This window comes from Sphaeramia orbicularis, chromosome 18 (genome assembly GCF_902148855.1).
Source record: "Sphaeramia orbicularis chromosome 18, fSphaOr1.1, whole genome shotgun sequence".
Classification (NCBI taxonomy): Eukaryota; Metazoa; Chordata; class Actinopteri; order Kurtiformes; family Apogonidae; genus Sphaeramia; species Sphaeramia orbicularis.
In genome coordinates, this window is record NC_043974.1 from 5,321,947 (window position 1) to 5,345,772 (window position 23,826).

A 23,826-nucleotide genomic window follows, 5' to 3' on the forward strand; every position below is an offset into this window, starting at 1 on the left:
AGAGAGCGAGAGAGAGAGAAGAGAGAGAGAGAGAGAGAGAGGAGAGAGAGAGAGAGAGAGAGAGAGAGAGAGAGCGAGAGAGAGAGGAGAGAGAGCGAGAGAGAGAGAGGAGAGAGAGAGAGAGAGAGAGAGAGAGAGAAGAGGAGAGAGAGAGAGAGAGAGAGAGAGAGAGAGAGAGAGAGAGAGAGAGAGAGAGAGAGAGAGAGAGAGAGAGGAGAGAGAGAGAGAGAGAGAGAGAGAGGAGAGAGAGAGAGAGAGAGAGAGAGAGAGAGAGAGAGAGGTGGGGGAGCTGCATCTGAGCTGAAAATAACCCAGTTTTAAATTGATTTCTTAATATCGCCCCGTCACATGAAAAAACAGGCCGATACCGATATATGTCAAATTTCCAAATATCGGCGCCTCGATCTCGAGTGCTGACTGACCCCCTCTTTCTGTGGTTTCCGTCATACTGGTGCACTTTTACTCTCCTGGGGCCTCATGTATAAAGCGTGCGTACGCACAAAAACCTGACGTACGCCCTTTTCCACTCTCACGTTCAGATGTATAAAGACTGAAATGACCGTGGAAATGTGTGGTCCTCCACGCCAACTCCATAGTTGGCGTACGCACATTTCTAGTGCTTTGGAACCTTTGGTGACACTTAGAGGTGACACTGGGAAACTGTTAATAATGTGAAAAAGGTCATTCCTCCGATTGATGGGCACATCGGAGATACACAGATGTACAATGAACACACCGGCACGTCATCCTACTGCCAGAGCAGCACATCCACCACCAGACCCAGAACCAACCAGACCCTGGACCCATCAATGCCAATCCTGCCCTGGAGGACATTAAGCAACAACCACATAAAGAGACAAGGACACAAAATTCATTGGTTGATAAATGCATTTAATATAGTGTTCATGTCTGTGAGAACATTTATTAGTCGGTCCAGTCACTCATTGACTGCCGATTGTCCTCACGATGTCCTAATGTGACTCGGGTCAGCACAGACCCATGCAGGTGTTCTGGACACTGGTCTGATGGGCATCAGCAGTGGGCTGTGGCGGACCGGAGGACCGGCTAACACCAGGGAGTCAACCAGAAGCCTCTGTGACAGGAGGATGATACTGCGTCTGACTGTCCTCTGTCTCATTGTTGGAAGATAATAATTTGAGTGATTAAACATGAGTCAAAGTCTTTGATTTCCTCTTTGATATCCTGGCATGATTACGCATGAACCTTTATCTTGTTTGGCTGTGATCAGGGTATTGTATGACCCATAGAATGAGCTAATGTGTGACTTACACAAATACAAAATATATATTTACCTTGGGGGTGATTCGAATCAGCCCTGTGAGAAAAGTGTCACCCTAAATATCGTCAACTTTCTGCTCAAACAGTCTCAGTTCATCTCTTTTCTCCTTCCGCCTGTTTTGGCCTCCGCTTTGCGTCCACCTTGACATCATCATCTGATCATGCAGACAGGGGAATCCCAGAGGGAATCCCACCTGCAGACGCCGTTTATACTAATTTGCATATTTAAATGTGGGCGTGGAGAGGGAGGAGTCAGGTACTCCAACATATTCGCTCAAATCCACGCTGATTGAGATGTATAAAGGAAATGTACTTGGATTCGGGCATACGCTAAGTTTTATACATCTGAATTTTTTTGTGCGTAAGGACTTTTCTGGATTTGGGCATATGCAAGGTTTAGTATGAAATCCACGCAAGTCTTTATACATGAGGCCCCTGGTCCTTTGTTTACATTCAGATTTTCCAACTACAGAGCAGAAAACAGAAGTCACATGACCTCATAGGACACTCCTCTACTGGACAGAACCATGCTGTCAGTCAGCCTTTTCTGCAGTGTTGGTTTCCACCGTCATGTCCAGTCCTGACAGAAGAATCTGGGTGAATTCAACCTGTTCCCGTGTTCACCCACAGGTGTTAGTGGTTCCACTGACATGTGGAAACTATGGACGGAACCATCTGAACCCAAAACACTAAAAGACTGTTGTGTTCTCACTTTGAATTCTGCATTTAGACGTGTGTTTTGGGGTAGAATCTGCATGGACGGACACACAACAGTGAACTGTCCTATTATGGGATGTAGTCTGAACACCATCAGCACCACCCAGACCAAACACCTACATAGAACCGTTCTACTGCTGTTCCTGTTCTGTCCTGCAACCAAATACAAACACAGAGCAGGAAACAGAACATGGTGAAGCACCGCACAAAAACGGACTGTTTTGTCTGGACAGACAAGGAGGTGGAGTTACTGTTTAACACCACGTTAGAGTCAAATAAATAATCCCACCTGTTGTAGTTTTCTTGTTCTGGTTCCTGTCTGTGATGGAAACTCTGCGACACTAGAAAACACACTTTAGTGTTTCCAACCCTTTAGACGGTGACTCCACTGTGGAGCATTTTTCAGCTTTACACTCTGGAAGGTGCGTTTACTTTTTTGTGTTTTCAACCTCCAGAAACACTGTTGGGTCCAAACCAAAGAACATCTGATCAAATATTTAGTTATTTTCACCTGAGAATAATTTTAGCAATATTCTGCCTGTTATTAAATGTTTTGTGTATTTAAAATCACACTTATTTTTCTTAAGAAGTTTCTGGTTGTTCATGAAATTCACATTTTTAAGGAAAAATTGATGTAAACATTTTCATAATGTAATTTTACTTTTTTCAAATATGAACAACTTGAAATGTGTAAAGAAAATTAAGTGTAATTTTAACAATATTCTGCCTGTTATTTAATGTTTTGTGCCTCTGTAGATGCGATCCATAATGCACATGAATAAATGATAATTTGAGGCATAATATTGTTAAAATGTACAAATTTTTCTTATGAAATTTCAGTGTTTTTAGGTTATTCGCATCTTTTTTTGTTTGGTTAGTTTATACATGTAAATATTTTCATAATTTAAGATTCCTTTTTTGCACTACATTTGGAGTTATTTATATGCTATTATATGTTATTATTTTCCTGGCCCAGCCCACTGCAGATCAAACTGGGCAGAATGTGGTTCCTGTACTGACATGAGTTTGACAACCCTGGAATAGATTGATTAATTAATGAAATAAGTGACAGACCAATTGACAGATAATGGTTAGCTTCTTTAACTAAGGTTGTTAATTGTTAGCATCATAGGCTGCACTTGGACACAGTTGTGTGTTTTAAAGGTACATTACGTTAACCTTTAATTAAACATCTAAATATTTTTTTGGACACTTTCCGTCTAAAAGTAATGTCGGTCTAAAGTTTCTCACACCAGTGTCTGTTTTGTTTTTGTTTTAGTTCTAGAGAAACAGGAAATCTGAACGAATGGTGAAATTTTCACATGCTGTCTCTCTGCAAAGGTCATTTCTGTTAATGCTATGTTTGTATTTCCTCCTCCAGCAGCTGTGACCTTTGACTTCTAACACACACACATGCATACAGTTTTTTTTTCTTTTTTGAGGACATTTGGACCCCACTCGTTATTAAAAACATGGCTGTGTGTGGTAGAGTTTCCATGGCCTGTTCCAGGTTTTTTGGCAGCTGAACGCCTGTATGTTTAAGTTGACTGACCTGTAAAAGCCAACACGGCCTCTCTTTTGTCCTCAATCCACCTCTGATCACAACTGCTATCTTCACAACTATTTACCCTACAGCTGTCTGGGTTTGTACCACTGTCTCAGATCTGAGCTGAATATATTAGATACAGTATTTTATACGAACACAAAATGGACAGAGGAATGTTCATATGGTGTCAGTGTAAACATATGAAGTGTTAGATGTAGGAAAAGTCACTTTAAATTAAGTTAATGGAGAAAAAAAGTAGTTTAATAAATTCAGACTTTATTCAGACATTTTTCAGACATTTCAAACATTCTACATTAGTGCAGGATATAATGTTTAAAAACAAAAGAGTCTGAAAAAGAATCAGCTGAAGCCTGGGCTTATTCTGCACACACACACCCCTCCCCCCCAAACAAAGGAGATCAAATATCTACCGATGGCCTTTAGGTTAGTAACAACAGCAACAACAAAAAGCAAAACAATTCAATTGTTTGAGTCGTGGAAACATTAACGGTCACATTCTTCATATATTTTCAGATATTTTCATGACATTTCTTTGACACATAGTTTCAAACCTAAATACCATTGTACAGTCTTTGAACTCAGGGTTGAACTTGTTCCAAACATTTCTTCCAACACACAGACTAAATGTCTTCATATTTGTTCTAACTAGAATTGCGCCGGTTAAACGGCCATGCTCGGAAATTGGCTGATGTTCATGTGATCGTCCATGACCTGTTACCGCCTGGTCAGTCTGAAATGGACCGATTTTTGAGCACAGATCAAATTCCAGACCTGGGGCCAGTTCCAGACAGTCATATATGAGGAGGCAATCAGGAATATGAAGGGGGCACATGTCACAGATGGAGGCGGAGACGGGGGGAGGTCTGTGACGTACACACCTCACACTGAGTACACACACACCACCATATGACCATACAAAGTGAAAGTGAAACTTCAGACCCTTTGCTGACTCTAAGTCTCCCACTGTTGTGCACCTCATTTTTCTTTTCCCTACTTTGGGAAACTTTCATTTGAGGGGGCATGATGTTTGTTTAAGGGGGCATTGCCCACACCTGCTGTTTTCCAAGGTTCTGTTGGATTATTTAAAGTCAAACTGGGTTCCAGTGTGTAATATGTACGGTCTATGATCATGTGTTACTGATGGTCTGAACCACGTCACAATATAAACTGAGTGTGTCTGTTAAAGCAGACTGTGGCGTTAAAGCAGACTGGTGTTAAAGCAGACTGTGGCGTTAAAGCAGACTGTGGCGTTAAAGCAGACTGTGGCGTTAAAGCAGACTGTGGCGTTAAAGCAGACTGGTGTTAAAGCAGACTGTGGCGTTAAAGCAGACTGGTGTTAAAGCAGACTGGTGTTAAAGCAGACTGGTGTTAAAGCAGACTGTGGCGTTAAAGCAGACTGGCGTTAAAGCAGACTGTGGCGTTAAAGCAGACTGTGGCGTTAAAGCAGACTGTGGCGTTAAAGCAGACTGGTGTTAAAGCAGACTGTGGCGTTAAAGCAGACTGGTGTTAAAGCAGACTGGTGTTAAAGCAGACTGGTGTTAAAGCAGACTGTGGCGTTAAAGCAGACTGTGGCGTTAAAGCAGACTGGTGTTAAAGCAGACTGTGGCGTTAAAGCAGACTGTGGCGTTAAAGCAGACTGGTGTTAAAGCAGACTGGTGTTAAAGCAGACTGTGGCGTTAAAGCAGACTGTGGCGTTAAAGCAGACTGTGGCGTTAAAGCAGACTGGTGTTAAAGCAGACTGGTGTTAAAGCAGACTGTGGCGTTAAAGCAGACTGTGGCGTTAAAGCAGACTGTGGCGTTAAAGCAGACTGGCGTTAAAGCAGACTGGTGTTAAAGCAGACTGGTGTTAAAGCAGACTGGTGTTAAAGCAGACTGTGGCGTTAAAGCAGACTGTGGCGTTAAAGCAGACTGGTGTTAAAGCAGACTGTGGCGTTAAAGCAGACTGTGGCGTTAAAGCAGACTGTGGCGTTAAAGCAGACTGGTGTTAAAGCAGACTGTGGCGTTAAAGCAGACTGGCGTTAAAGCAGACTGTGGCGTTAAAGCAGACTGTGGCGTTAAAGCAGACTGGCGTTAAAGCAGACTGGCGTTAAAGCAGACTGTGGCGTTAAAGCAGACTGTGGCGTTAAAGCAGACTGGTGTTAAAGCAGACTGTGGCGTTAAAGCAGACTGTGGCGTTAAAGCAGACTGTGGCGTTAAAGCAGACTGTGGCGTTAAAGCAGACTGGTGTTAAAGCAGACTGTGGCGTTAAAGCAGACTGTGGCGTTAAAGCAGACTGGTGTTAAAGCAGACTGTGGCGTTAAAGCAGACTGTGGCGTTAAAGCAGACTGGTGTTAAAGCAGACTGTGGCGTTAAAGCAGACTGGTGTTAAAGCAGACTGTGGCGTTAAAGCAGACTCTGGTGTTAAAGCAGACTGGTGTTAAAGCAGACTGGTGTTAAAGCAGTAGTTCAGTGTGTTCTCCACTGACACAAGGGCTTCTTCTGCTCATACATTTCATTGTATTGTGTTATCTTTATAGCAGATTAAAAGAACACACACTGAAGGAGGAACTGGACCAAAATCTATAAACTGACCACTGCATGAAAAATACATGTTTTTACATGAAACATTACATTACATTATTGTCCTACAGTGTTCTGTCAGACAGACAGTGCCATGATTTCAGTTTGTGCAGCTTCTCATGTGGCCTACACACACACACACACACACGCACACACACACACACACACACACACACACACACAGTTCTATATCCATCCCTTTAACATTCTGTCCTGTAATAAAACTAAGTCAGTTTTCCACTGGTATGGTTTTGTTGTGGCGCAGCACCACAACTCTTGCTTTTTGCCGCTTTTTTGTGCCACCCCCAATAGCATTATAAGTATTGGCCCGGTCAATTATTGGTCAATCCCTACTAAATAGATACTTAATCTTTATTTGTCAGAGCAGAATCTGAGTTTGGAGTTTCTGTTCTAAACACTACAGCCCATAATATTCCATAAGTAAACATGGCAGAATGAACAGTTGTACAAAGGGACAGGCTGACCTTTGACCTCTGTGTCTCAGCAGGGTGAATGAACAACACTGGAATCAGAGTTCAACACGGATGACTCATTTTTTCACTTCAGACGACGCTAGTGTTTGTCCATGAGTCCGTCCACATGTAGACGAACCCAGTGTGTGTCTGTCCCAGTTCAAACCTGTTTATGGTGAAAGTTTTACTGGACCTTAACTGATCTGGTGAATGTTGGGCCGGTGTGGGAATGTGACCATAGAACTTCTGCAAGGACACAAGCTCACACAAGTCACACATTTACAGCCATGTTCATGTTAATGTTTAACTGCTGTAACATTCATGCATCAGACAGGGAATCCCCTGGTTATCCACTCACTTATGGAACAATCAAGGAAGCACTGAGGAAAATAATGTTTTTTATCTACCCATATTGGACCTGCAGCTGTGCTCTCTGTTTATCTAATGAGGGTGTTTTATAGACAATGTTACATCATTAGTGAGTTAATAGTGTGTTCATAACAGACAGATTAACAAAGAACCAACACCATGAGTGTTCGGCCTGAAGACCATCTAATGGAGGATCCATGAGGTGATGACTCCATGGAACCAGACCACGTTCTAGGGCTGAAGTAGACCACATAGCCCCCATAGGCTGGGGAGTTAATGGGAAACACTGAAACAGGAACTGGGACTGTAGTCAGTGTTCATTTTATAGTGTGCTTCATTTTATAGTGTGTGTTTATATTTTATAATGTATGTTCATTTTATAGTGTGCATTCATTTTATAGTGTGTGTTTATTTTATAGTGTGTTCACTTTTTTTTTTTTTTTTTTTTTCTTACTTCAGATCCATTTCATCCCAGGCAAAGCTGTATCTTTCCATATAGACGTTATTACTAATGTAGGTTCAAATTCATCCGTATCATATCTCAGAGCTACAGTTCCAGTCTAGTCATCAGTATTTTTCCTCCGTCTCCACTGAAAAGCACATAGAATGAACACATTTTACACTTCTTCATGTCACCAGCAAAAAAAAGGAAGGGCTATGGGCTGTTTTGTCATCAGCCACATAAACCGTCTGTCAGTCAGGAGTTCACATTTATGGGTGGATATTCACATGGTTCCGTCAGGTCCAAACACCTCATGCAAAGGTCACTTTAATGAGATGTTTGGTCTGTAGGAAACACAGCAGCAGGTTGGAGAAGTCCGACAGGCTGATGAGGAACCAAGTGTGTGTTCAGGGTTTAGGCTTATATTGTCATGAGTCTCTTTTGAGAGATAATGTTGATTCAACTGGTGTGTGTGTGTGTGTGTGTGTGTGTGTGTGTGTGTGTGTGTGTGCGTGCATGCGTGTGTGAGAGAGAGAGAGATTGGTGCTCTGCTGCCTTTTCTCTGCAGAACTCAAAGTATCATTAGACACTAACCACTATGTTTGCTGACAGGGTGTGGCAACGTTGTGGGTAGTGTGTGTGTGTGTGTGTGTGTGTGTGTTCCCTTTTTTAGTTCAGGGAGGAAACTGAACCAGCATCACAGGGATATCATACACAACAGCACTTCTTATACTTAGAGAACAAAATGTCATTGTCTGTCTGTCTGTATGCCTGTGTGTGCGTGCGTGTGTGTGTGTGTGTGTCTGTCTGTCTGTCTGTACGTGTGTACGTGTGCATGTGTGCATGTGTATGTCCATGAATCCTAAGGAGAACTGAACATCTATTCTACATCTATTCTATGTCTATTATCTCTGTTCTATCTGTTCTATGTCTATTATCTCTGTTCTATGTCTATTATCTGTTCTATCTCTGTTCAGTCTCTGTTCTGTCTATTATCTCCGTTCTATGTCTGTTCTATCTCTGTTCTATGTCTGCTCTATCTCTGTTCTATGTCTGTTCCATCTCTGTTCTATGTCTGTTCCATTTCTGTTCTACGTCTGCTCTATCTCTGTTCTACGTCTGTTCTATCTCTGTTCTACGTCTGTTCTATCTCTGTTCTACGTCTGTTCTATCTCTGTTCTACGTCTGTTCTGTCTGTTCAATCTCTGTTTTGTCTCTATTCTACGTCTGTTCCACCTCTGGTCTACGTCTGTTCTATCTCTGTTCTATGTCTGTTCCATGTCTGTTCTATCCCTGTTGTATCTCTGTTCTACGTCTGTTCTATCTCTGTTCTATGTCTGTTCCATCTCTATTCTACATCTGTTCTATATCTGTTCTACGTCTGTTCTACGTCTGTTCTTTCTCTGTTCCACGTCTGTTCTATGTCTGTTCTATCTCTGTTTTATCTCTGTTCTATCTCTGTTCCATGTCTGTTCTAACGCTGTTCTACATCTGTTCTATCTGTTCTATCTCTGTTCTATGTCTTTTCTATCTCTGTTCTATCTCTGTTCTAAGTCTGTTCTATCTCTGTTCTTTCTCCGTTCCACGTCTGTTCTATCTCTGTTCTATCTCTGTTTTATCTCTGTTCTATCTCTGTTCTATCTCTGTCCTAATGAGTGTCATCCTCGTCGATGTAAAGGTGAACCCCTCCTGCCATAGGATTGTTCTTCCTGGTTCAGACAGTTATGGTCTGATGTAACAGATTGAAGGCATCTGATTGGCTGTGACAGATGTAATGTGTCATAGACAGTAACACACTCTACGTCTGTGCTTTTATTGGATCCAAACAGAAACAGTATTTGTCGCCCTCTATTGCTTTGGATGATCACATGACTGACGTCTATGACCTGACTGAGTATCTGTTGGACAGTTCAGCGTAGGTTTATGGAGCTCACCCCGGTGGTCATGGTTGGTATTACATTCACAGCTCCTTCCACTTTGGTGTCAGTTGTGCGTTGCGGTTCTCAGCCCTTGGCCACGCCTCCGGGCTGTGACATCACCAGACTTCATGACTCTAGAACCGTTTAATCTTATACTGTGATGAGTGTAACACAAATATTGGTCCAGATGTTTTTGCACACATTAAATGATGATTGTTGATAGTGATTTGTCGTGTGAATTCAGCGGTGATGACATTTATCAGACCAGTGCTTCCATATTTGAGTGGTTTCAACTGTTCACATCACGTTACTCTGAGGCAGTGACATCACAAGACTGTGAAATCATGTGATATCTGGTTGAAACATGTTGACAAATCTGAACGTCCGTTCTACTGTCACATATGGACTAACCTTCTACTGAACATGACGGTGGAACACAGCAGTTGTTGGGTTTCATTGACCCTCAGAAAAACGCAAAATGTAAATTACACAATAGAAAACTGGTAATGGAAATGGAAAAGTGTAACAAAAACTGTCAACGATCGCAAAAAAGTGTTTCCGCTCTCATGGGTGGTTTTGGAGTCGTTTGGATATATTACTATAGTGTACCAGTGTTCTATAAACCCATGGAGTGGATTTGTCCCTGTTCATGTAGTCCCGGAGGTTTTGTCCTGTTTATGTGGTCCCGGAGGTTTTGTCCTGTTTATGTGGTCCCGGTGGTTTTGTCCTGTTTATGTGGTCCTGGTGGTTTTGTCCTGTTCGTGTGGTCCTGGTGGTCCTGCTCAGTCCAATGGTCTCTCCTATGACCCTGTACTCAGAACAGGTGGTTCTAGTTGGTTCTGTCCAATAGACACTGGCTTTAACAGGCTTTTTGGAGGAACTGCTTCCCCAGGGCAGGACCAGTCTGGGGACACCAGAGGATCCAGAACATCACACAGTTCAGGAAACAGTACCCGGGTCACTGGGAGATTCTGGATCCACAACTGGTTGGTGAATTCCTGCTGTTCAGTTGTGTCCCATAAATCCATGGTGTGTGTCCATAAATGTGGACTTTTCCTTGGATCGGTTCTGCGTTCCCTTCTGTAGTTGAAGACAGTCAGTGCAATAGCAGTAGATGAACCCACACTTCAGTGGAAACACCCAGGAGGTTCTGATCCAACTGAGGCAAACATCTGCCTTCAACCAGAACCAGAACACAACTAGACAGGACTGGACCACAATGAACACATGTGGACAGATGGGACTGGACTAGAATCGCACAGCAGAACAAAACACTGTTCAGTGGAAACACCTACAAGGACAAACTGGACTGGGTACAAACTGGACAAACTGGACGGGGTCCAAACTGGACACATATGGGTTTCTTTAAAGTGTCCTTAAACCCAGCTGGTGCTTTGTCCTTCTGCTCGTGGACATAAACCCCAGACACAGACCAACAGAAGCAGTGACTTCAGCCAGTTCATCTGAGCTGAAAATAACTCTAGTCATCTTTGGAAACAGAAGGAAGCCCAGAGTGGAACCAAACATCTACAAACATCTACCACAGATTATTAGAGTGGAGGAGTTCAAGAGTACAGACGGAGAGAATGGAACTGTTTTAGATCAGAAGGAGAGTGATGAGGAGGAATGAAAGAAGGAAACTGTGTGTGTGTGTGTGTGTGTGTGTCTGTCTGTCTGTCTATAAGTGTGTTTGTGTGTGTGTGTGTGTGTGTGTGTGTGTCTGTAAGTGTGTTTGTGTGTGTGTGTGTGTGTGTCTGTCTGTCTGTAAGTGTGTTTGTGTGTGTGTGTGTGTGTGTCTGTCTGTCTGTGTGTTTGTGTGTGTGTGTGTGTCTGTCTATAAGTGTGTTTGTGTGTGTGTGTGTGTGTGCGTGTGTCTGTCTGTCTGTCGGTCTGTGAGTGTCTCTCTGTCTGTCTGTCAGTCAGTCTGTGTGTGTGTGTGTGTGTGCCTCTGTCTGTGTGTCTGTCTGTCAGTCTGTGAGTGTGTGTCTGTCTGTCGGTCTGGGAGTTTGTGTGTGTGTGCATCTGTCTGTCTGTGAGTTTGTGTGTTTGTGTGTGTCTGTCAGTTGGTCTGTGTGTGTGTGTGTGCGCGCCTCTGTTTGTCTGTTGGTCTGTGAGTGTGTGTGTTTGCGTGTGTGTGTGCGTGTCTGTCAATTGGTCTGTGAGTGTGTGTGTGTCTGTCTGTCTGTTGGTCTGTGTGTGCATGCGTCTGTGTGTGTGTGTGTGTTTAGTTCCCATTATCTTCAACAGTCATGCTTGTTTCCTCCTACATTTTATGTCTTTTTGTGCGTTTTTTTTTTGTGTGTGTGTGTGTGTGTATATCTGTGTGTGTCTGTCGTTGTGTGTGTGCTGTAGCCTCTGTAGCGACAACATGACCACCATTTTTCAAAGCTGCAAAGCATCGTGGGTGACAAACTTCAGATCAAACTTGTTTGGATGAAGCTGAAACCCTCCTTTTCCTTTCAGTTTTATTTGAATCCTCTTCTCCTCCTTTAACTTCAGCCTCCACAAACAGACGGTCTGAATGGGAATATTATGGGATGTATGTGAAGCTCACCTCCTGTTTTCTGCTTTTGTTCTTTTCAGAGTTCTCAGATCGACCCAGAGGAGCTGTTCACCAAACTGGACCGAATTGGAAAAGGCTCCTTTGGAGAGGTGGGTCTGTTTTCTACAGAACCAGTCCATCTGCAGTCTGTTACAGTTAGTTTTGTTTATTTTCAGTCATATATACATTTGAAAACAACAGAAGAAGAGAGAAATACTGGTACATCTAAAAAAAATTAGAATATCATGAAAAAGTTCCATATTTTTTGTCAGTCATTTCAGAAAGTGAAACCCATATATTATATAGACTCATTCAATTCAGAATTCAGTGTCTCAGAAAATTAGAATATTACATAAGATCAATTTAAAAAAAATAGGACCAATGGCCCTGTAGCTTACCGGCCAAATTAAAAGCTTTGGGAAATGTATCCAGATGCCATTTATTATCACCCAGTTCTGTGTATTTATTACATTACAGAAATAGCCCATGTTTTGGTCATATTCCAATCAGATCTGTAAAAAATTCAAATTCCAACATGATATCATTGATACTTACTGATTTATTGAATCAATCCACTTCCTATCTGTTATCTCTTATAATGGGAAAATTTTGCAAAGTTGCACCAAATCCAGAATCGGATCCAGATCGAAATAATTTCAATACCTTGTGTTGACATCATCATAAAGAAGCTGTATACCAAGTTTGAAGTCAATCAGAACTGTAGTTTTGGAGAAGAAGACGATTGAAATGTTTTCCCCATAAGAGCCCATGTTAAGTTTTCCGTAAATTCCCGGATCCAGAAGAAGATCCAGATCAGCATGTGGCCATTATGTTTTGGTCATCTCCCCATCAGGGCTGGACTGTAGAAATTTACACTGGATATCATTTATATTTACTGAGTTATTGCATCCATCCACTTCCTATCTCTTATTATGGGGACATTTTTCAAAGTTGCATCAAATCCAGAATCAGCTCCGGATCCAAATAATTTCACTAACTTTTGTTGACATCATCATACAGAAGTTGTATACCAAGTTTGAAGTCAATTGGAATTGTAGTTTTGGAGAAGAAGACGATTGAAATTTGTGTAATGGACAACAGACGATGACAGACGACGCCGACGCCAGATGCCACATGACGACAATAGCTTACGGCCTGTCGGCCGTAAGAAAGTTGGTTTTACTTTTACAGGAATTACAGCAGTGTTTTTCAACCTTTGCTGTCACCTGGAATTCAAATGGGGTCAAATGAAATTTCTAGTCATTGAAAAAAAAAAATAATAGTAAAAGCTTACTAATAAAAGATATAATGTGAGGTGACAGAGCCAATCCCAATCCATAACAGACAAACTGTGAGTCTGAAACTGATGCACTGCGGTACTGTTTATCTTTCAAATGTTCATTGTGGTCAGTTTCAGATGCTGCAGCTCTTTCATAATTCATAGTTTGAGTTCTTGTTTGTTCAGTATTGTCAGCCTTGTAAATCACAGCTGGACTGACTGTACATATCCTGACCAAGGAAAATCCAATTCTCCCTTTGTGCAGTAATCTACACCTGGCTTTTCTGCCTCCATCCAGAATAATTAGAGGTCGGGCTGTAATTATTACGGATTAATTATTATCGGGCCAATTAATAGCTTATCACCGATTAATCAACATTGGCCAATATGCAACTGAGTTATTAACTTTTTTGCTGCGGAAATTCTGTCGCTAGCTGCTCCTGTGTGTGTGTGTGTGTGTGTCTGCTAAATAAAACTAAAAAAACAAAGATTTATGCAAGTGTTAATCCACCTGTCTGCAATTATCTAATATAAGATTATTATACCCTGTGAAGTTGTTATTTATTTCTTATATCGGATATCGGCCAGTATATTGGATATCAGCTTTTTTTTTTAGCCCCCAATATCGGTATTGGCATTGACCCGAAAAATCTCATATCGGTCGGCCTCTAATAATAATATACATTATATAGACTAAATGTCCTCTGGGATAGGACGCCCCTGTGACCCTAGTGAGGATGAAGTGGGTTCAGAAAATGAATGAATTAATGAATGAATGAAATGAAGCCCCTCCCCTTACCCATGAGTCTGTTTGGTTTGCGTCTCCCCTCTGTGGTGCAGGTGTTCAAAGGTATTGACAATCGCAGCCAGAGCGTCGTTGCCATTAAGACCATCGACCTGGAGGAGGCGGAAGATGAGATCGAGGACATCCAGCAGGAGATCACGGTGCTCAGTCAGTGCGACAGCCCCTACATCACCAAATACTACGGCTCTTACCTGAAGGTACACACACACACAAAACTCAGATCAGACACCTGGATTTAAAGCTACTCACACACATTTAGATCATGTGTTTTTATCCTGATTCACTGATCATCTAATACACAGGTGTCAAACATGTGGCCTGGGGCCCAAAACTGACTTGCCAAAGGGTCCAGTCCAACCCCTGGGATGATTGACACTGAAGATATGAACAATGAAAGATGTTAAAGCCATTTTAGGTCAATTCAATCTAAAGTGGGTCAGAACCAGTCAAATACTATCAGAATAATCTATAAATAATGAGAACTGCACATTTTCCTCTTTGTTGAAGTGTAAAAAAAAAACAAAAAACCCAAAAGTAAAATTACACAAACATGTTTACATTTGGCCGGAGTCAAAGGAAGATTAACATCTTGTCCGAAAAATTAAGGTACCATTAATCTACACTAAACGTATATTTTTGGGCAGGTAATTCCGTATATTTTCAGGAAAATGTATTTTGAAATGAAAAAAACTGAGTAGTTTTGAGAGTGTGAATGTTTGTAAAGTGACCCAGTTTAGTGCCGTCATTCTGGGTTCATTTTATAAACTCTATAAATAAACTACATTTATTCCAAATACATTGATATTTGACTATTATATTATTTATGTCATATTCTAAACACACAGTGTTTAAAATTAATAAATGCATATATCTATGTAAAATACATGTGAATATAATGTTAATACTATGTTTGTTGTAAATACTATAAATAAATGTATATGATATTGATAATTGAAAAAAAAAAAATGTTTAATTTGATATTTACTTCTGTTGTCCATCTGTGATGCTGCCATTTGTCTAAACTCTTTCTATTTAGGTTTGATCCAATATTTTTTTCCTCTATAACCAATTATTGTGTTGTAAAATAGGGGGTTTTAAGGTATATATTTGAGGATGAAAATGTTAGAGGAACTTCATTTTGGAGAACTTCGGAATTCTGGCAAAAAAATAGAGCTTAATTTTTTGTCCATCTGTGATGCCGTAGTTGTAGATATTTTCCATGTAAAAATATTTAAACTAAATGTTGCCCTTAGAGTCAGTTTCAGATGGCATTTAGACTTTTACAATTGTGTGGAATATTTGTCTGAAACTGGTCTGGTTCAACAGTTATCAAGCCGACAGTAGTGGGCGGTCCATCTGTGACCCTTGACCCCACCCATTTACAGACGAGCCTTTTACAAAAAATATGAACAACCTGAAATGTCTTTATAGAAGTCTGTGTATTTGTACTAATATTCTGTCTGTTATTAAATGTTTTGTGTGTTTGTAGATCCACTGTATCTGTACATTATAATGAACATGTATAAATGATAAACTAAGGTGTAATATTGTTAAAATTACACTTATTTTTCTTCAGAATTTTCAGTTTGTTCATATTTGTTCATGTTGTGTTCAAGTACAGTTTGTAGATGTAAACATTTTCATTATGGAATTTGACTTTTTTACTCAAAAACACACATAAACTTTAGAGTTGAATCAGTTATGTATCAGTTCTTATCCTATTATTTATATAATTGTGCTGGTCCAGCCCACTTTAGATCTGATTAGACTGAATGTGGAGCCTGAACTAACATGAGTCTGACCCCCTGGTCCTTTTAAACTCACCTGTCTGTGTCTTAAAATAGTGTGTCCTGGAAATCCTGCAGTATTTATGTCAGATATTCTCTGATGATGTTGGTAATACAGTCAAATGAAGACAAAAAAAACACAAGTCCAGACAGAAGAGCTGAGGCAGTGGCAGCCCTTTATTATTTTAATGTGAATGAAAACCAACATGTTCTAATTTCCATTAAACTGGACTCATCACACCTTCATGTACACTTTACCTGGATCTTTGCAGAATGCTTGTTTTTCCTCGTTATTTTTCTTCCAGCATGAACGTCTGTGAGTCCTTTTGTGAATAATCTGGTCTGAAATTCAGCAGGATAATCCATTAATCAGTTGAAAAAAACATGTTTTTCAGGGCAGCAAACTCTGGATCATCATGGAGTATCTGGGCGGAGGTTCGGCGCTCGACTTGGTGAGTGTAAACCGAAATGTTGGGTGTGTTTGAACGACAAAAACAACACACAAAGACAAACAACAGTCCATCAAAGACTGAACCGGTGTGACTGTAATATACAGAAGAAACAGAACAGTAAAATCTGAGAAAGGACCGTTAAACCAAACAGATGGACCTACCAGTGTCCACAGACCTCAGAAACAGAACTTGTGGTCTATATTTGAACACTTTATAACATGATACTAGTAATTTTTCTGCAAAATTGAGGGAGTTACAGTTAAAAATTAGTTATTCTGAAAATCATGACCTTGAGTTTGATCTTTTTATAGGTCATCAAAGGTCATCAAAGGTCAACAACATTAGAACCAAATGAAAGTAGTGGATAATACTAATACTGTGTTTCCACTACCCGGTGCAGGCTCAACTTGACTCAACTGCGTTTCCATTATGTAAAGAACCTGGAATCTGGTACCTGGTACTGTTTTGGTTTTTTTTGGTATTGTTCGGCTGAGGTTCCAAAACAAGTGAAGAGAAGCTAAAATGTGACGTGTAAACACTGCAGACACTGATCGGTCAGAGTTGTCTCCTGTCATTTTGTCATCGATGCTTGACATTAATAATAATGATAATAATAATAATAATAATAATAATAATAAAGACAGTAAATATAGCAGTAGGTTAATCCATGATAACAGCCCACAAAACCACGAAAACGAACTATTATCCCATCGATATCCTCAGTTGTGTGCATGTATCGCGTCGTAGTTCTTCTTCTCTTCCTCTTTGTTTTTACTGTCAGCTGTGTTGCATTGAAGATGACATCACAGAAGTTCCACACAGCGTCGCTATGATGACCAGGTACTCTAAGGTCGGTAGTGTTCTGTAATGGAAATGGTCTCCAGGAAACACAGTGTATGTTAGTTATTATGTCCATCGTTTCACAGATAGAAGATATTTAGTGAATTTACATAAGTGACAAACTTTGAACCGTTCTAACTCAGAAACCAGACGTGACAGAGGAGAACTCAAAGAACACTATTTCCTACTTTTCCAGCTGAACGTTGTGGTAGAAGTTTTATTCTTCTGTCAGTTCTGAAGGTATACATGAATGGAAGTGGCAAAAAAAAAGCTGGAAATAGTGATATTTTTTGCCATAACTCTGAAACGGGAAATGATAAGGAAAAACTAAAAAAAATATAACACGTCCTACGTTTTCACACTTTATTACGTGGTACTAGTTGTTTTCTGCAAAACTGACAAGAGTTATGAGCAAAAATGGACTATCTGGAAAATCATGACCTTGAGTTTGACCTCTGTAGGTCATCCAAGGTCAACAAAACTGGTACCAAATGAAAGGTCATATGTGACTTCCTATAAGTGGATAATAAAAAGTTGATCAATATCCATCTTAGTTTTCAAGATAGAAGCTGTTTTATGAATATGCAAATTAGGCGCTTGAGCCCAACTTTAGCCTAAATCCGAGCTGAGCTTTGGCCTAATATTGACAAAAACTAATCAGGTTGACTAGAGAACATGGACAATCATTTGGTCATGGTTTGATATGAATAATGATAGAAATGTGACCGATGGAGGACAGACAGATGAACAGACCAATATGGGTGCCCTCCGGCGAACAATTACAGACGTTTACTATTCAAAGTGAAACTCTCCGTAAAACAGTTACATGTTGAGGAATTCACCCACACACATTGAATAGAATGTTTCTGGCACCGTTCCCATGGATTCGCCCTGTGTTCGTTCCTGAGGGTGAACTGTGACTCAGCCGAGCAGTTCCACCAGTCAAGTGTTTAAAAGTCAAACTGGATCTGAATAAAGTGTGTGTGGAGTTGCGTCCTGAATGAGACAGAACAGGGTGTGTTTGTCCAGACTGCAGCATGCTTTACATCTGTGTCATCTGTGTGTGTGTGTGTGTGTGTGTGTGTGTGTGTGTCATCTGTGTGCGTGTGCAGCTTCGAGCCGGTCCGTTTGATGAGTCTCAGATTGCCACCATGCTGAAGGAGATCCTGAAGGGCCTGGACTACCTGCATTCAGAGAAGAAGATCCACAGAGACATCAAAGGTACGCACACACTGAAGCTGGACGGTGGACCCCCATCCATTCAGGACCAGTGGATGGAGTGGGTCCACCTACAAACGGCTCTGAAGGGAAGTCAGTGTATGAACCCACAGAAGATACCAGTGGAGAATGAGCTTCTGCTTAACACACATGAAAACGGTTCATATGATATTCAGCATTTAAAGCACAAAAATAGCCAGTAGTACAACTTCAAACCCAAAAACCCAACATCAGTACGTCCATTAGCACCTGTAGAAGTTCATGTGACCCACAGTGACCCCCCCATGTCCTCTGGAAGGCAGTGTATGAGGCACAAATGGAGGACCAGGGGGTGTAAAAAAACCCAAACAAACAAAAACAGTGTGTGTAAAAAAAAAAACTAAAAAAAAAACCAGGGCCTGTAAATGAAAACAGGGTGTTAAAAATAGGGTGTGTAAAGAAAAATGAAACAGGGTGTGTAAACAAAAACAAAAACCAAAAAAAACAGGGCGTGTAAATAAAAACAGGGTGTTAAAAAACAGGGTGCGTAAATAAAAACAGGGTGTGTAAATAAAACAGGAAAACAGGATGTGTAAATAAAAAAAAACCATGGGGTTGTAAATAAAGACAGGGGGTGTAAGTAAAAACGAGGTGTATAAAAAAAAAACAGGGCGTGCAAAAAAAACCAAAAAAACAGGGTGTTAAAAAAACGGTGTGTAAATAAAAATAAAAACAGTGTGTAAATAAAAATAAAAACAGGGTGTTAAAAAAACAGGGTGTGTAAATAAAAATAAAAACACGATGTGTAAATAAAAAAACGGAAAAAAAAAACATGGGGTGTAAACAAAAAGAGTGTGTAAAAATAAATAAATAAATAAAATAAACAGGGTGTGTAAATAAATTTAAAAAAGGGGTGTAAATAAAAACAAAAACGGTGTGTAATATTCCAGTGGGCGTCAAAACGTGGTGTTTTGGTGGAATGTACAGTCAGATCCTGTTCATTTGAACAGTTCAGAACATTTATTCAACCATGTACAAATGTGCACAAATAGTTTAGAAATGAATAATTAAATAATAACAATCATGAAATAATAGGGAAAAGAATAAATTCTCCTCCCTTTTCAGTGACTACAATTATAAATGAAGTGTAAATTGATGTCAGATGCAGATAACTACTGCATATGTACCTCATATGACGAAAGCTTCCCCTTTGACCTGAGTCCTAATAGTTTGGATAAGTAATCCTTAAAATAAGGGAAATGGAAATAATTAGAAATTATTGATCTACAAAGTGTATCTGTCTATTTGAATAAAGGCAAAGGTCAGTGGTTTGCGGTAGAATCCCAGTTTGGTGGGAGTTCAGACAAGTGGAGAATGTAGAGGAAAAGAGGGATAGAGTCATGAAACATACAAAAACAGAACAAAGCATTTATTTACAGACAGATACCTTTGGGAAAAAAAAAAAAAGCCCACATGGTTTACGTCAGGGGTACAAGACCGTCATATATGATGAGAGGCCATCATGTGACCAAAGCAGTATCATATAGAATTAGAGGCCGTCATGTGACCAAAGCAGTATCATATAGAATGAGAGGCCGTCATGTGACCAAAGCATCATCATATATGACCCATATGATGAAGAGCAGCATACAGTCTGGACCCACCCCAGTCGAATACCACTCTAACATTTAGCCTTTAAATGGGGTTACAGTGCTAATGCTCCGCTGTTTTTCCCTTTTTGTTTTATTGGTGAACTTCTCCACTTCCACTTATCCAATAAAGGCAAAAAGATGTGTTAAAAACCAAACGTGGCGTCCAGTCCACTGGGGTTCAACACCACTGCTGTTTGACCCAGACACACTTGAAGCTCCTTTACCTCCAGTGCCCCCTAGTGGTGGAGTCAGAAGCATCAGCAGTCTGTCAGCACCAGAGGAATGAGTTAAAAACTCACTAATAAAGGCTCTAATGGAATTAACGTCCACAAGTTGAATTAGTTTCTTATGAGTTTCATTTCAAATGATCACTAAAACTGAAATGTATGAAGTCAGTCCTAATCCTGTCCTGGTTAAAGTTTGTGTTTCTGTCTGTAGCCGCCAACGTCCTGCTGTCGGAGCACGGTCAGGTGAAGCTGGCGGACTTCGGTGTCGCAGGTCAGCTGACAGACACGCAGATCAAGAGGGAAACCTTCGTGGGAACGCCATTCTGGATGGCACCAGAGGTCATCCAACAGTCGGCCTACGACTCAAAGGTCTGAGCTCCAACACACTGACCCTGAGCCTGACCCTAACCCTGACCCTAACCCCCACTTCAACAGAAAACTGCTGAGAATTTACAAAAAGGATGTTTTCTTTGACCATGCTGAAATATTCCTTTTGTTTTACACAATTGGACATGTTTGGTTGTCACCATAGCAGCCTGAGTCCATGAGGACCTTTTCAGGTTTGCATCATCTCCTTCATTTGCATCTGATGGAAACGTCTGTCATCCGTGAGTCTGTACTCGACCATGACAAAGAAGAGAGACTCACACATGTATGTGTATGTATATTTGTGTACACATGCATGTACATGTATGAGTACACATCCTATAGGTTGACATGAACCAGTGGAACGTCAGTTAAAGCTTACCAGAACAGAACTCCATCCAAACCTCTAAACCCTTAAATGGACTCATGTCTAAACCAAACCAATGGTCTGAGACCAGGATATGAATGAATACTGTCACCTCTAAGTTAACACTAAACAGATCCAACAGTGCCAGTATTATTTCTGTACCGCTAAAATTCACTGAATGAACCAAGAAAAGTAAAACCAGAGGTTGAATAATGAAGTGATGAACGTTGTGTGATCCTACGTTGGTTTTGTATGAGTGGAGCTTCTCCTCTGGGCTGGGGTTCACAGTAGACACATAGGCGTCACTGGTCTCAGGTCAGTTTCCTGGTTCTAGTCATCAAACACAGACCACCGATGTCCTGTCAATGTACTTTATGTAGAAGAATTCCTCTGTTTGTTCTTTCTTTATAGTTTTTGGAGGTAAAACTGATTCTTAGCTCCAAATATGAGTGAAACACTAACACAGCCAAGGCCTGTTCCAACTCTGTGGGTAATAATCAAATCCTTTGTGACGTCAAGTCTGTTAAACATTTTTATTACAACCACATGATGACAGGACTGATCCAAGTGCCTTTTCACTGTATTCACAGTTGAAATCCTGAATGTTCTCACCCTGTGTCATTGGTTTGACAGTTATTGTGGAGTAAAGGGACAGACAGAGGTTTGGGACGGTGGTTTTAGTTCAGCAGGTCAAATGAATGTCCCTTCATGTCTTTAAACCTGCTGTTGGACCACAGGAGCCGCTGGACCACAGGAGCCATTGGACCACAGGAGGTCCTGTTTTTATTCTGTTCCCAAAGTTGCTTTAAGTTTCTGTTAAAGAACACCATCCAACTAAAGGACCATCAAACCTAAAGTCCTGTGTTTGTGCGTTGGGTGTCCTCACCATTGTGGATTCTCTGTGTGTTCCATGACCGTTTCAAACAGAAGAGCTGAAGCAGATCCATGCACACCTGCTCATCAAACACAGTCCAGTCTGGAGCAGACGCTCAACAGGCCACAGTAACATGTGTTTATTTAGCTGTCTGCTGTCCTCTGACCTCTGTTTGTGTCCGTGCTCCATGGAGGTGTGTGTGTGTTCATGGACTCATCAGCTTTATTTGCATTTTACAGGTGGTTTTACAGACATGTTGGGTATTTTGGTGGTAATGTGTGGTCTATAAATGCACCTTCGTCGTGTGCAGCTGTAAAAATGAAAAGCAGAACACAAGAGAACACACAGAGCAGATCCAACCCAGAAAGTCCCAAACATCAGGTTCCACTTGTGTCTGGTGGTATTTGACATCATCCTCCTAGAAGCAGGAGTTAAAGTGACTCTGTGCTACCTTCAGGGTCCAGTCAGACCGTCCGACATGGTGATGTCACTGGGAGCAGCTGTTACCTGAGTAGCTCCAACAAAGCACACACTGTGTTTAAAGGACAAGTGGTGTGTTTCAAAAGTCTGAGCTCAGTGGAAAAACACTCCCCTGGTCATGAGTGTGTTCTTCAGTTAGTTCTGTGCACATGTGGACTTCCATCAGTTAGAACCTTCAAACCTGGAGCACAAAGGACTTCAGACAAACCACCCATTCTTCTGTTGTCACCAAATCAACCTGGTCATTGTTTTTCCTTCTGTGGTGAACGATGGTGTTAAACACAGGGGTTTATGAACATGTTTATTCTAGAAGGTGAACAGAGTTTTGACGTAGAATCAGTATCTCAGATTCATAGATTGTCTAGTTTTTGGAAAACTACAGATAATGAGCATTTTAAACTGGAATTCCCTTTTTAGTCCCTCACTTTTCATAAAGTTTGGAAGCACTTTGTAGATCGATGCCAGTAGAAAAAATAAGAACGGTGTCAGTTATTGTTTTGTGTGAAGTACCAACATGTGCACTGACCACACATGGTGCAGCTTTAGTTCAAATAATTGTACATATTAATAAGCTGGTATATGAAGTTAAAAACGGTGACATGGATTTGCATATTTTTGTTCAGTTTCTAATCTGTTTAATCATGGAGGGTTACAGGGGCTAATCTACCAGTTCATCAACCTTTATTTGTATCCACAGCCTCACAGAGAAAGATAGGAACACAAAAGAAAAAACAAAGACAAGTACCTGGTTTGAGGGACAAAAATGACATAATTACAAATAAATAAATGAATAATTAAATGCAGAAATAAAGTAATAAATAATAATATAAATACTTGAATAAATAAATGGAGAAATAAATACACAGATGAATAAATAATTAAATGCTAACATTTTATGTTATTACTAGTATGTTGACGGCAGAGTGGAACCGAGCCACAGTAAGAACCAGACACACACACACACACACATATATATATGTATGTATGTATGTATGTGTATATATATATATATATATATATATATATATAATTGTCTTTCTTTCCTTTACCCATCAGATAATGACTAAGTGTCTGGTCAGTTAATGGTATCCAATGACTATTTAACTGTCTACCTCTGTGTTTTTTTTGTGGAGGACCATGCAAAGGAAACATCAGGCAGATGCCTTTGTGTATGTGCGTGTGTATGTGTGTGTGTGTGCCGCTGCCACAGGCTGCCATATGGTCAGTGTGTAACAGCAATGGAGCAGAGTTAACTGTCAAACGGCTCCTGTTGTAATGTGACCCTGTGTGTGTGATAACGTCTGCTCTTACCTGCTCTGACATGTGGTCTTTGGTGGAAGCTGAGAAGATGTGACATTCAGCCTGTTTGTGTTGTTACTCTGGTCCACATATGGTTAAACAAACTAACTGTCAGCCTCACACCTGTCATGTGACCCAGTGAACTGTGGGTTTTACTGCCACAAAAGTACTGTTCTCTGCTGTAGTGGACAGACTGTGTGGACGGGGACATTGGCCTTATTCTACTGAAGCAGCGTCTGTTTAACAGTTACCTGTGTGTGTGTGTGTGTGGGTGTGTGTGTTGATAGTAGTATACATGAACCATCTACTGACCT

General features: G+C 40.7%; 1 protein-coding gene across 2 annotated transcripts in view; it reads left to right on the forward strand.

Moving 5' to 3' along the window:
* The window catches only part of LOC115438722 (serine/threonine protein kinase 26), a 42,576-nt gene that overhangs the window by 10,390 nt on the left and 8,360 nt on the right, over window positions 1–23,826 (forward strand). For both annotated transcript variants that reach the window (XM_030162506.1, XM_030162505.1), the window contains exons 2-6: window positions 11,929–11,997; window positions 14,007–14,168; window positions 16,154–16,210; window positions 18,163–18,271; window positions 20,338–20,495. In XM_030162506.1, the coding sequence (XP_030018366.1) occupies window positions 11,929–11,997; window positions 14,007–14,168; window positions 16,154–16,210; window positions 18,163–18,271; window positions 20,338–20,495 (555 nt within the window). The remainder of the gene's footprint in view (window positions 1–11,928; window positions 11,998–14,006; window positions 14,169–16,153; window positions 16,211–18,162; window positions 18,272–20,337; window positions 20,496–23,826) is intronic.